Genomic DNA, 13,848 nt, shown 5'->3' on the forward strand with positions numbered 1-13,848 from the left:
TGCAAATGTCGCTTCGAGTACACGTTCGCACATACATATGAGCGTATGTGAATATTCCGCTAATCTTAGTTCTTGAGTTGAGAGTTTCTGATACAATAAAAGTACTTTAAATACTATAAGAAACATTTGTGAACAATGTTTGACATACGATGGTCATGGCGATTAAACTTTCTAGAATCCTTTTTTAATTGTCCAAACTGCTTAACACGTTGACTGTCAAGCGATTTTAGCGCATTTCTTTCGTACATTCTTTTTTTTTTATAAAATTTTGTTTATAACATTTATTTTCGACGATTTTCGAAAAGCAAGCACAAACTTAGCTTCCTAAAGAATTAGTTTTTAATATTACTACAGTTTTTATGTTGCATTTTTATTAGTTTATGGAGCAAGAACTTTTTAGAACTAATGACAGCTGGCTATCAAAAATGATAGCCATGGCAGTCAACGTGTTAAATATAAATTATTGCTCATGTGATGATTAAATCATTTAACAATTACGATAGCATCGAAATATCCTTATGGATTAATTAATAAACAAAACATATTTCATCCGCCCGCTGGCTCCAAACCCTTTCAATCGAATCACGTTCTTTCGGTGAATGTATATTTGAAATGACTGTCAAATCAATTCATTTCTTCGGGACGGTCTCAAGCCTTACAACGGGCCCCGATGGGTCCACTTGGCTAACAAGTTTTCCCTTTCATCACCAACATCATGGGCATTATTCGGCATTGCCATGTGCCTCATGCTCTCGAGAGCCCACTCAGCTGCAGTTCCCAAAAGCAACATTCCGAGTGATGTCCATGTGTGTGTGTGTGTGTGTGTGTGCATGTGCCGTTGGTCGTACCATTTATCCTGAACCTGCATCGCCACGGTAAAATCTGCAGTGGCAACAGCAGAGCGTTTTGCTCTGCATTCATCCGCAAAAGCTTGTGCAGCCGAACCCCATCACATGGTGAATACCAACCGGTTTCTTCTGGGCCGCCTCCGTTTTTCCCTCCGTCCACTGAACTTACCATATTGGTCCCCGAGGGTAGGACCTGGTGTTTAATAAAATGCTTATAAATAACGAGAAACTTTGTTATCGTCGTTATTGCACCGCAACGTCCCCGTCCACCACGTGTGTGGTACGAGTCTGCATACGAAGCCGAGGGTCGCCGTACATCGTACCGGAGAAAAGTCAACGAAGGACACCGAGCTGCAATGTGGGGCGTTTTGGGAAGTACAAACTATGAAGGCGTGCTGTTGAAGTGCAATTTCTCATGGAAGTTTGCGCCGCCCGTATGTGTGTGTGTGCGTGTGTCACCACCGACTCGACGTCCGCTTACATGGTGACAACGTAACTGCATCTCTGCAAATGCGACTTGCACTAATTCACGGTCGGAATTAGTTTGACAGCTGCTTTCTTTGCCATACCTACACCATTTTCCTCTGTCCGTGTTAATGAACATGTTTGTTTTGATTTGAAGCAACCGAACACGCAACAAAAGTATCGTCTCAAAAGCGTCCTCCTCGGCACTCATTGTTCAAGCACGGTAAACGGTTCTTATGTGCTAAGTGGTTACAATCTATTCGATCCTTCTGGGCTTTGTGCTGGGAAAAAAAAACAGGAAAACATGAGAGTCGCTCGAGGAGCCGACATTCTTCAAGTGTACTAGTGCACTCAAGAGGGACGATAGTTGTACGCTCACTTGTACGAATTGCAATCAATTAAGCGTAACAATGCTCTCCTTGTACAGTAAAGCAGAAGGTAACACAAACCATCTGCATTGATGCGAGAAAAGTACTGAAGAGCTTTCTTTTCGCACAAACTACTACAACGGAAGCAAACAACTTTTCAAGGGGCAATTTATTGAGCATTTAGATTTTAAATTCAACTACTAATTGGTGTTATTTATACTGAAAAGTATCTTTGAAAGAGGAGACATAAGAATACGTAAATTTTGTTATACGATGACTTGATAATTATTTCAATAAAACATATAAAGTATTGAAAGCTAATGTTGGAAAAGTTGCTCTCTTTCAAAGAACTTGACCAAACCGGGGTTTGAAGATAAATTGTTCAACCTCACAACGTCTTCGTGGCCGTGGCTCTCGACCACACCACTTCTCAAAAATTGGATTGAACGTGAAAGTTTTCCACTTTCACCGCCCTCGAAAATTTCGTAATTCAATTATTCTTTGAAAGTTTGTATTCAACACAAAAAAAAAACCGAACCACAAAGCCTTCGAAAAGTGGACCCTGCTGAAACTCAGCAGCAAACGATCTCTTTTTTGTCATTTCGTCTTCCGCACATATCGACAGGCCCTTCCGGCCCCGGGCACCGTGATTGGCCCCTTAAGCGGTGAACCATGGTGGCAAATCGAGCAGAAACTCTTTAATGTGAATGACCCTGAACGGGCTATCGTGGGTGCTTTCGGAAGAAGTTTAGCACTTTGCCGAGGGAATGTGCCGAGAGTGAATTAAAATTTGCCCGAAAGTCGAAAGCCAAACCTATCGGGCGCGAAGGGAAAACTCGCTCCGCAAAAAAAAAGCCGATAATGTGTTCCGGATGAAACACACTGCTAACTGCATTATACGATGCGTTCCAACAAACTTTGGTTAGGTGATGGCACTTGGCTGACCCTTTTGAGCAGTTTGAGGTTAGAGCACAAGATGTGCAAAGGAATGGATAGTACGACACATGTTAGTATTGATGCTTCTGTAACTATGAATCGTCAACGGATGAAACACCAGGCGTCTCCATTTATGCGCATTTTTTTCTATTGCATTGGCCTGGGGTGTTTAGGAAAAGGTTTCGATTTGCGTTGGTATCTATTTTAAAAATTTCCCGATATCACACCTATATTGTTCACTTTTTCTTCCCACAATGTGCCTATTAGTGATGTGCGCTCTGAGTGAGAATGAGTGAGTGATTCGAATCTTAATATTGAATGAACGATTTAAATCCTAACAGATAGTTTTTGTGACTCCCTTTGATTTGAATCCTTAACTGGGATTCGAATCCCAAAAGAATGAACGAGTTGGTAAAAGAGTCGCTAGTCGCCATAGAGATTCGTATCCCAAGTTGTGATTCGAATCCCAAGTTGTGATTCGAATCCCAAGTTGCGATTCGAATCCCAGTTTGGGATCACTACATGGGCGACTAGCGACTCTTTTACCAACTCGTTCATTCTTTTGGGTTTCGAATCCCATATAGCGATTCCCAAACTGGGATTCGAATCACAACTTGGGATTCGAAACACAACTTGGGATTCGAATCACAACTTGGGATTCGAATCTCTATGGCGACTAGTGGCTCTTTTACCCACTCGTTCATTCTTTTGGGATTCGAATCCCAGTTAAGGTTTCAAATCACCTCGAAGGTTAATAAATCATTTTACACGTTTTAAATCACAGAAGAGTGACTTAAAGATTCGAATCATCGTTATGATTATTCACTCTGATTCAAATCTCTGAAAAGAGTTGTTATTCTCATCACTAGTGCCTATCAATATATGAAACACCAGGCGCCTCCATTCTTCTATTCTCCAATTGGTGACGGTGGAGTTTGTTCCTCAAACAAATGGATAATTCCAGAAATGTGGATGTCATTGTGAGCCAAATATTTGTAAATGGTTATTTATTTAATTATGTTTTATAGATATTTCTTACGGAAGCGTAAAATTTGATTCGCGAGCTGTTGATAATTCAACAAGGCTAGTATTCGTACCTAGTACCAGTTCTAACATTATTCCAGTTTAATAGAAAATAGAACATATTTTTATTTGTGAACATCATGATTAGTATGAGTACCGTTAAATGAGTTGTGAATAATATTTCATTTCTTGTAGTTGTCTTGTTTTCGATGGTTTAATACTGTTCCGATTCTCTGTTCCGAACAAATATTTTATACTGTAGACATTACACTTTATCACAAAAACGGAAAAATGCTCAAATAACTATTTTCTACCTAGAGTTAGTAAATTTATCTGTTAATTTTTATAAAAACATAATTTGAATTTGAACGGCATGTAAAATCATTTAAAAAAAAGTGATAACCTCCAGCTGCCCCATAGCTGAAGCATATTGAAGTGATTGTTGGCCATATTAATTTTTTTGCCAGCTTTAAAACATATTATCTAAAAAACGTTTCAAAACGGAGCACATTGATACGAATTGTATTGGTGCTGAGTTTAAAAAGGAGAACGAGAACTTAATTTTAAAACTTGTGAATGGAGCCACCAATGCATAGAGGAGCAATAAACCAAATTAAGTATAATTGTTGTAAGAGCAAAAAGTGCAGTTGCATAAATAAATTGGCAAAAAACCCTTCACATAATCTAGCCAACAAAAGAGCGAATATCAGAAAAAGCCAATCGACTCGGCTCGGCTCATCGTTCGCAGCAGCTAGCATTGCAAATGATTGTAAAATTTCGCGTACGCATCATCGCTGGAGCATTATCGACGCACAATGCATGGTGCATCGATCGCACGATACTAACGAAGTGAGACATTGGCCGAGTGCATCCATTGGTTGCCAAGCGTAAATTTATGCATCGAATGCACATTTTGAAAGGCTCTCGGAAAACCGGCTCATTGCACAGCAATAACAAAACGTAACACGTAACCTCCTCACCCATATTCCGTTACAGTGTAACGCCGTTTGCAACAAAACCTAATCGAACCGTTTCGGCGGATCAAGTTTCTGTGGAATGAGTAAAAAACAGCACAAATGTACAAACAACAAAAGGCTTGGGCGCGCAACCAAAGCCGTGCACAAAACCATATAATTTTCCTCGAAAGCTGCATCGTTAGATAACCTCTTCATAAACTGCTGCTCGACTCGATCCACTGTAGCTGCAAACTCGGTCCTTTTTTCGAGCACCTACCTATGTCACGAGCCGCGGACGGCTCTTTGGGAAAGTATAATTCACAGATCAGCAGATTTATTCGGTCGGTTGACCGGTGGGTGGTTTTCCGAACTGACCGCATCCTTTGCGCCGGTGCCGGCCGATACTTGACCGGGAAAATGGGACGAATTTTAACGATACAAAGTTGTTCCTTCCACGGGACACAGGCAATGCCGCACGCCGTTGCGTGGTCGTTATGGTGCCGTACATCGTTTGTTCTCTTTCGAACGTATGCTTGCCGAAAAATGGCACACCGAGGCGCACGACAGTTTTCCTCGGTTGACTAACCCGACTTTTCCGCTCGCGTATAATGGAAGTGCAAGACAACGACAACGGTGCCGGGGAGGAAGTAAGGAAAGAAGCAATGAAGGATGATGTTTCATGCATCCATAAATAAATATTTCACAACATTATTTATATCGCTGTTCGTTGCCGCTGCTTCCCAAACGCTCCGGTTAAATCTCCTGTTGCACATCGTGACGCACGGTCAAGTGGATGCCCTTTTCAACGGAAACTCAACTGCACCTGTTATGGAGGAAGTATTGCAATGCCCAATGCATTATTCATTCGATGAAATTGAAATTGAAATACAAAACTATCCGAAGCTACTTTCAAGCTAACTTTCAATCGAGCTCGTGTGGTATGGGAGTTAAGGTTGGGATATTAATCTATACGTCTGTGTTCAACATCCGGATCAATAACTATAAGAAAAGACATCAGAATCATATCCCTAATGATTTAATTTATTAATGAGCTGTTTATCTTGTGATCATCTTGTTACAGCAGAGAACAAAAGCGACATTATATTTCGATTAGCATGAATCAAAATGTTATCAATACAGTAGCATGACTTTTGGATAATTCAGTTGAGCAACGATGATATCAATTAATTATGTATCGATACTTACGTTATAATATCGTCCTAAACGCTTTGGGAAATTAGTAACTATATGTGGCCGCCGCATGTTATCTGATGCCCTCTTCATAGATGTGACGGCTTAATCTACGCTGATGAGGCGAGGTTTCTTCATACTCCCTATATCTTAATGAAATCTTCACGCACGATAAGATTATGAATGCAATGGTCTTTCGAGTCGTTTATGAATGACATGCCAACCGTGTTGTTTCCTACCCATTTCGCGTGGGTGTTCGTGTAAATACATTACCCACGTGCATTGATCAGCCATCGAACAGGAATAATTTCCTCGACACGGCCTGCCCAAATATACCCCGAAGAGGTACCTTCCTCACGGATAATTAAGTTTATTATATTGTACCGAGCAAACAGCACAAGCGTCCTGCGGCTTGTCATCCGATGACTCGCGAGAATGATAGTCTGCCCGCCAGCGTGTTCACTAGCTTCCACCCGAACAGGCCCCTACGAGTAGATAAATAATCTAACATCTCTTTAAGCATTCCGCCAGAGTTCTCGCGACGATTCCTCTGGACTGCACTAATGTCTCACGATGCACCCGCGGAACGTAGAAATGGAATCGCAAGTCAATTATACGTGCGCCCATTAGCAAGGAGTTGTGGAAGCATTACGCATCGTAAGACGGTGCATAAATCGATTGAATCGGAATTCGTTGAGATGCTTCACTGAAGGTGGGAGGAGATTTCGAATGACTCGACTTCCTGCCGCCGGATGAGCTTTAAATCAATAACAAACAATAATTTAATATTCAATAAACCTTCAGCACGTGGCAGTGGACAGCTGCACGTGGTCCCTCTCCATGGTCTTTTCGTTGACTTTCTCACAACGTCTCGTTGCCATGGTTGACTGAAGTCAAGCTATGCCAAGCATGTTCGGTGATGCAGAAAATTGTTTCGCTGGTTTCATCGCAATGCCACAAGATATTGATTTACGTACTCGGTCAGGCGTATGATGATTGTGTGCAAAGTCAGCTGCTGGAATGTTAGAATATTTAAATTATTAATGTTATTTTCAACGGATTACAGATTCCGGTTACAAGAAACGGCAGTAAATTTATGTAATGAATGTTTTCATCCCATCGCTTTCATTCGAATACATTGAAGCAACGGTTCATGCATCAAACGTCTGCTCGAGCTGGAAGGGATAACGTTCTGCACCACTTGCATCCTTTGTATTCGCCCGACCAGATGCAATTTTCCTGCAGCTTCCGAAGTTTGATCACTTCATTTGAACTAAGCATTAGTTTATCATCTGGTGGTTTGAAAGTCTTCGAGGCAGTAGCGAGCATACGTAAAACAAACAACAAAGCCACTTTCTCAGTATAAGCCGTAAGAAATCGAGGGCGTTTGCCCTGCGGCACATCATACGTGCATACATCAAACACCAATCGTCAGCGCTTGTGCCGCAATGCACGCAACCGACGACTTCGATGGCACCGTCTGTGCGGCTCGGGGCTCGAGCTCTCGACCCGGGTTCCATATTCATTCGCCTAATAAATTCCACTTAATTTATTATCCACCAGCAGGCGCATGGTGCAATGTTTCACTTTTCTCTCCCCGTCGATGGGAGGATGGTCTTTCCAATGGATAAACTGTGCCAACCAAGTAGACCACTTGCATCACAATACGGGCCAAGACGATACGGTTGCCAGCTGCTGCCACGGGGCTATTGTCTGCCCAACGAGGAAAGTCGAGCAACGCCAGGACACTTGAGACAGTACATACTCTGGTTGGTGTATGTGGTGAATGTAAGGTAACATTGGTTGGTAACAGAAGCTATTCCCACACCGTTTGAGAGTTTCTGGTTTTCCTACAAACAGTTTCCCGCGAGATAGCGGAGATGTCTTTACGTAAACTTTCTCAAACGATTGGCTTAAAGTTGGCAACGAGCTAAACTGGACTTTCTTTATGATAATTTTAGGTAACCAACCATATTTTTTTTTTTTAATTAATAAAATGTTATTCAATTAATAAGCATTTTAATATAAACCCCAACAGAATAACTTATATCTCATTTCAAAGCTATAGTTCATCATAAACAATTTATCTATCTGTATTATCCACCTACCGAATGCTGTAGTATTTATGATGCAACTCCCATTTTGTAGTTCATAAAAAAAATGATTGTCTTAAACGTTTTTCACCTGCACTTCTTCACTCTAGTCGACCTTCTTTTGGACACCTGCACATTTTTTGCCCATCGCACAATTGCGCAAGCTGGCGGCATTCTCTCGTTAACATTCCTTATTGCTTTATTTGGCAGAAAAACATGCTTTGCTTTTACTCCATTCTACCTCTTTTTGCACCCACGCCGCTTGTGTGCAAATAAATATTCTACTGATCGCCGACCATTTTTCCGCTGCCATTTTTCGCTGCAAGTCATTGCACCATTCCACTGCAGGACACGCGAACGCCACGGATGGCACGTTGCAGTTCGCAGTTTTTCGTTTTCGTTTTCTGCACTTTTCACAATCTTCACTCATCGTTCGCCGCACGTTCCTTAGAGGGGAAAATTTGTTCCGCCCGTTTTGCTGGCGTTTATGCGGCGCTCAAGTGAGTGCTTAAAAATGGACGTGTTTTTTTTTACCGCGCCATGCAAGCGGACGCCGATGTCACCGTGATAAAAGCACTAAATGCAAGCATTTGTTCTGCTTTTTTGTTTTGTTTCGCTCAGTTGATTTTCCCATCTTTCGCATTTTTCTTGAGCACACAGCGCAACACCAACACCGACATCTCGTCATCGTTAGCATTATCTTGCCTCTTTTGGCACCAGTTGGATCTTTGAGCGGGGAGAGAGGAAGTCAGTAGCTTCTTTTATGCACATTTTGTTGGAGCTTCATTTTTTTTTTAGCCTTTCAGCCCTCTCGGGATACGAATAACCGTTTCGCGATCAAATGCACAACAGAACTGCAACATGAGCACGAATGCACCAGCTGACAAATATTGCTTATGAATTTTCTAGAAAGGCAAGAACTCCTTTGGCATACATTTTGGGGCGTTTCGCAGCTATTGCACTTTATCTTCCTGTCGTCGGTGGATCATAATGAGAAACACTCTTGTTTTCTTGTGTTTTTTCTTCAACCCATCCAAAAGAAGGGCTTTCTCGGACACAAATTCCTACCAACAATTTAATGTGTGTATATTTCACCTGGAATCTTTCATATAAAAATGTTAACAACTAAATGTAAGCAACTTACTCAAAGGAAGATTTCGCATCGAAGGGATGTCGCATCTTCAATAATCCTTGCAACTTCAGTGCGCCAACGTTGGCCCAATCCGAACAGGTGACCGTTAGGTAGCACGTCCGATGGCAAAACGTACTTACAAGCCAATAAATTTCATTCCCACTTGATTGATAACCGATTCTACAAGTCTACTAGAAAACCACTTTCTAGGTTGTGCCGCGTAGAGGAATAGTGGAAACAATCAGTACCAACTATTGGACAAAATAGTTATCATAAATACTTAATCATAAAGTCTTAAAACTTAAGGCTTAGGTCAGAAATAAAAATTATTTATCATTTTCTAGTCCTCCTAACACAATTCTCCTAAAAATAATATTTTGTCCAGAACTGTTTTACACTATCTTGGTTCGAGTTCTTGGTACCTGATAGCATTCTCCATCACGTGGTGTCACTCCATTACGGATCTTAAGGATACTTCGGTCAGTCTCAAGGCATCAAGGCTCCGTTAGATTCGCCCCTTCTCACGGAAGATGCAACCGGTCCTTCTACAAATACGAGAGTACATGCCGACGGATGGATAAGGACCTTGGTGCAAAATCTGAAATTACGCTGCCGGGTGGAAAATGAATTTATTACGACAATTAATTGAGTGTTACCGACACGTCGGAGAGCTGCTAATTTGATGTAGCGTTCATGCAAAATCGTAAACCCCAAACCACTGCTGTTGATCGATATGTCCAAGAGCTGTGTTGGTATGGCGTCATTCTAATAGGCAAAGAAGGTCAATGGTGAAAATCACACCCTTGCAGACGGTTTCAGAAATAGCAAAGCATCTTGGGAAATGCGTTTCACTCCGTTGAATGTGAAAGAGGCGTTAAATTGCGATGTTTAATTTCTTCTTTTTCTGCTGAAGGTGTGATAAAAAGAAAATTATTTTCCTCTCCTCAAACACTTCAAATACCTGATAAAAATAAAGCATAAATAAACAAATCCCATTAAGATGCAAAGTGGCGCATCAATCGCTGAAATCGACATCACTTTGGCGGAAACCAGCGCCATTCGATTCGCCATTTCCCCGAACTCCCCGGGAAAAGTATGAAGCCAGATAAACGATACACAACCATTTTCCGAAGGACTCTCGCCCGCTTGCCGGGAGGTGGAGAAAAACTTGCGGTAAACTAACAAACTCGTGTCGATGGCCACAAGACCAATTCGTAGAAAACCGATCGGAAGAAAAGAGACTCGTCGAATCGTAAACGTTATTATGGCGAATCATAAACATCTTCGGTTGACCACCTCACTTCCACTCACACCAAACGGCTAATGGTCTACGAAGGTATGGTTGGTGTTTTATTTTTGGCCTTTTTCGTCTTTTTCTTCCGTTCCAGGAATGGTACGCCCTGGTGATGGCGCTGCTGTCCGGATTTCTGCTCCTCAGCACGTCGACCCTGGTCGCCATCACGGTGCTGGTCACGACGGAGCTGCACGGTCCGAGCCGCAAGCTGGTCGCCGCCACCAACCTGGCCACCGGCATCTCGGGCAGCATCGGGCTCAGCTGGTTCCTGCCGATCCTGTGCGCCACCTCCACGCCGCTCGTCTACAACGTGATGCTCGAGTCTCCGCCGCACTGGTGGCACGAGGCCGACTCCTTCGGTTTCGTCCTGTTCGTCGTCATCGAGGCACTGTTCGTGGTGCTCTTCGTGCTGCTCTTCCTCACCCTCATCAAGCGGCTGCTGTACCTGGCCCGGAAGCACGACAAACACAACGCTTGCATCGTACGGAGGTAGGTCGATTTTGAAGTTGAGCGGAAAAAAAAACCGGATCGAAACAGGCAAACTTCTTTCGGGTGCTGCAACGATGGTTACATTTCTCGAGACGCCCTTCAACGCTCTATCATCAAATAACAACCTCGTCTGTTTTCCACCACGGGACCATGGAGTCCCCCCCCCCCCCCCCCTGGGTGCTTGATATTTGATACCCTGGAGTTGCTACGAAGAAGTGCTTGTTTTCCCACAGGGAGTTCTTGCCTCCCGGTTTCGGTGCTTGTCCTTTCCGATTTTCTGCACAAAGTTCGAAAGGATGAAAAACGTAGACGAGGTTCGGAACGTGGACCGTCGTACCGTCGACGGTAAGTCGATCGTGCAGCACCATTGAAAATGATGGAAACAGGTCTTGAACTTTGCACATTTCGATTGACGAACCATCCGAATGGCTAGAATCGGAGTCGGTACGGTGTAGGACGTTGTTTTGCGCTCCACCGTTTTTTTTCTCCTTCCTCTGCCTTTCGCTTCCGAAGCGCCGGGAAAACTTTCCTTTCATCCACGATGCTTTCATGCGCGGCTCAAGCATCCGAACGAGCTGAAAACCATTAGGGGTTGCACTTGAATGGCACTCATTTTCTTTCGCACACCGAATCGCGAAACCCCGGTTTCGGGGCAGGACCGTAACGTTTCGTTTTCCCTGTTTTGACTCCGCACCCGGTAATCAAATCATTTACGTTCGGATGACGCACATGCAGTTGTCTGATCTGGAATCATTTCATTAATAGGAAACTCGTTGAACTCGTGGTGCAGCGTGCTGGAGGCGGGAGGGGTTGATGAAGGAATTGGGATGCACTTATCATAATCAGACAAGTTTTCGTGTCGTTGATCGTAAATCGTAACGCTTATCGCGACCGATTCGACTGTGCACCCCCGCGATCCCGGGGCAGCATCTTCGGTCTTTGATGGGGCCCGGATTAATATCTAAATGGGCGCTATTTTCTGATTAATACATTAAAGTGCACCCGAAAACCCCCGTAGGAAATCGAACGATTTTCCTAATGTATTGGATTCCAAAGGGAAGCAAAAACAAAGGAAAAATCTTTCAACGAAAATTGTCTGTTATACTGATCCGCTCCGGAAGGAAAACACTCCCTTGGTGGCTAAAATAGCCTTCACAGCGTCTCGCTGGTGCGTCCATTTTTCGACCGCTTTTCTTAAAGTTAATCAGTGTCCTATCGGTTTCCATGCAAATAACTTCCAACGATACCTTTCGGGCCCTCCGGGGCACGTTTAACTCTTTAAGCTGATAACAACCGTCCACTGGGACGCAAGCGCTCCCTTGGATCGTCCTATCGGAATATGGAGAAGAAACCAAGCCTAACAAGATTCATTTTTCGCTACCGCCCCCCCAGGGCTAGAGGGACAATCGAAGAAAAATATCAACACAGCAGAGCACTGTGGCAGGTGGGGGGGGTAGAACTTTATCATCAAATCCTCATCCATCCTCAAGGAAAAGAAGCTTCTTCTCATGGTCTCGTTGTTGATCAGCTCGCTTCCGTAACCCGAAATCCCACACGACATCGAGCCTCCCATTCTGGGGGACCGGTTCAGCCGGTCACCGTAGGCAATAGAATTTATTAAATTTGTTTTCCATATGCTGGGAAATTCAATGGACAATAAACGAGTGGCACACAGTCCGGGACACGTCTTAACCCTCGAGACTCTACTTCACCAGACCGAACATGGCTCGGAAGGAAAGGGAAGAGTTTTTTGACGGGGTGGAGTGCAATAGGGAACCTTTTCGATAATCTGATTACAGGGAAAAAATCGAACGCTTCAGCGAAAAGGATAGGATACCGACGGCACCGTTTTCCCTTTCGGGTCCTTCGCAATGTTTCGGTGAACCGACACCGTCTCAGGCACGCCGAACCGTGGGTGTGTTGGTTGGGCAATGAATCTTCTCCCGAGTGGAGTGACTTGTTGAGTCTTCCACATGGAACCGATCCCGATGATGCCGAGGTTTCGAACCCCGGTTCAACCAGATTCACCCCCGCCTGAAGGAAACGAAGGGGGGGGGGGGGGGGGTTGCTTTCTTCTCGTTCGAGCGTTCTACCACATGGGAAACCGGATCCGGAATGATTATATCGATACCGGAGAGTCTGGCCGGCTGGAAAAGCCCCGTCTGCGTGCTGGGTTTGTGATTGGGGTTGGGCGTTTCCCTCCCTTTATTCCATCGGGATACAATCCTGCACCAAGCGGGAAAAGGAGAATGTTTTCTCTGGCCAGCGCACGAACATCTATTTATTTATGAACCACAAAACCGAACCATCCCTGTCATATTGCTGCAATCTTTTTTTTCCCCTTCTCGAACGTTAGGTTCGATTTTCGATGCCTGCGTGAGAAAAGCACTTTGCTTCTGGGGAAACCATAGAAATAATAAACAGTGAACCATTCCCGTGGGTAGCGAAGACGTCGGTGAAGGCGTTAGTGTTTAGGCGCAACGTCGAGAGCTTTGGATTTGTTCCATCTGTGGCAAACAAACACAGAAAAATATACCAAACCCCAACTATCGACTAGTTTGGGTGAAGGCAGTACGAGAAGGAGGGATAAAGTTCGGGCCCAAGTGGAAATGCTATCATCTTCAGACGTCCAAACACACACCCACACCAACGGCACTCATTGCAAATCGGTAGAGCAAATTGAATAAACATCGTTATTTATGGTAATCTTGAGTGGCGCACAATTTTTTCCCCATTTTCCGCCCCATTATTTTGCCATGCTTTATATTTAGTACGCCCAACTATCTTCCGCTATGGAGTATCGTTTGTATAAAGCGATAACGATGTTTGCTCGTATGGTATTGTCATCGTTAAGGATAAATTAGTGAATGGAAAACAAAACACTACAGCCATATTTGTTTAACAGAAAAATAATCAAATCGACAGATACATAAACACATTAAAAAAATAGTTAACATAGAACTTGGATATACAACTGAAAACGGTGAACTGAGAAATTTCGGTTTGAACTTTCACATTCCTGGCTCGTCTGGTTCAATAACACAAGTTGTAAA

General features: G+C 43.5%; 1 protein-coding gene across 1 annotated transcript in view; it reads left to right on the forward strand.

Annotated features, from left to right (window-relative positions):
• The window catches only part of LOC131293304 (uncharacterized), a 109,974-nt gene that overhangs the window by 82,618 nt on the left and 13,508 nt on the right, over positions 1-13,848 (forward strand). The window contains exon 19 of the mRNA XM_058321384.1: positions 10,401-10,795. Within this exon, the coding sequence (XP_058177367.1) occupies positions 10,401-10,795 (395 nt within the window). The remainder of the gene's footprint in view (positions 1-10,400; positions 10,796-13,848) is intronic.

This window comes from Anopheles ziemanni, chromosome 2, assembly GCF_943734765.1.
Source record: "Anopheles ziemanni chromosome 2, idAnoZiCoDA_A2_x.2, whole genome shotgun sequence".
Lineage (NCBI taxonomy): Eukaryota > Metazoa > Arthropoda > Insecta > Diptera > Culicidae > Anopheles > Anopheles ziemanni.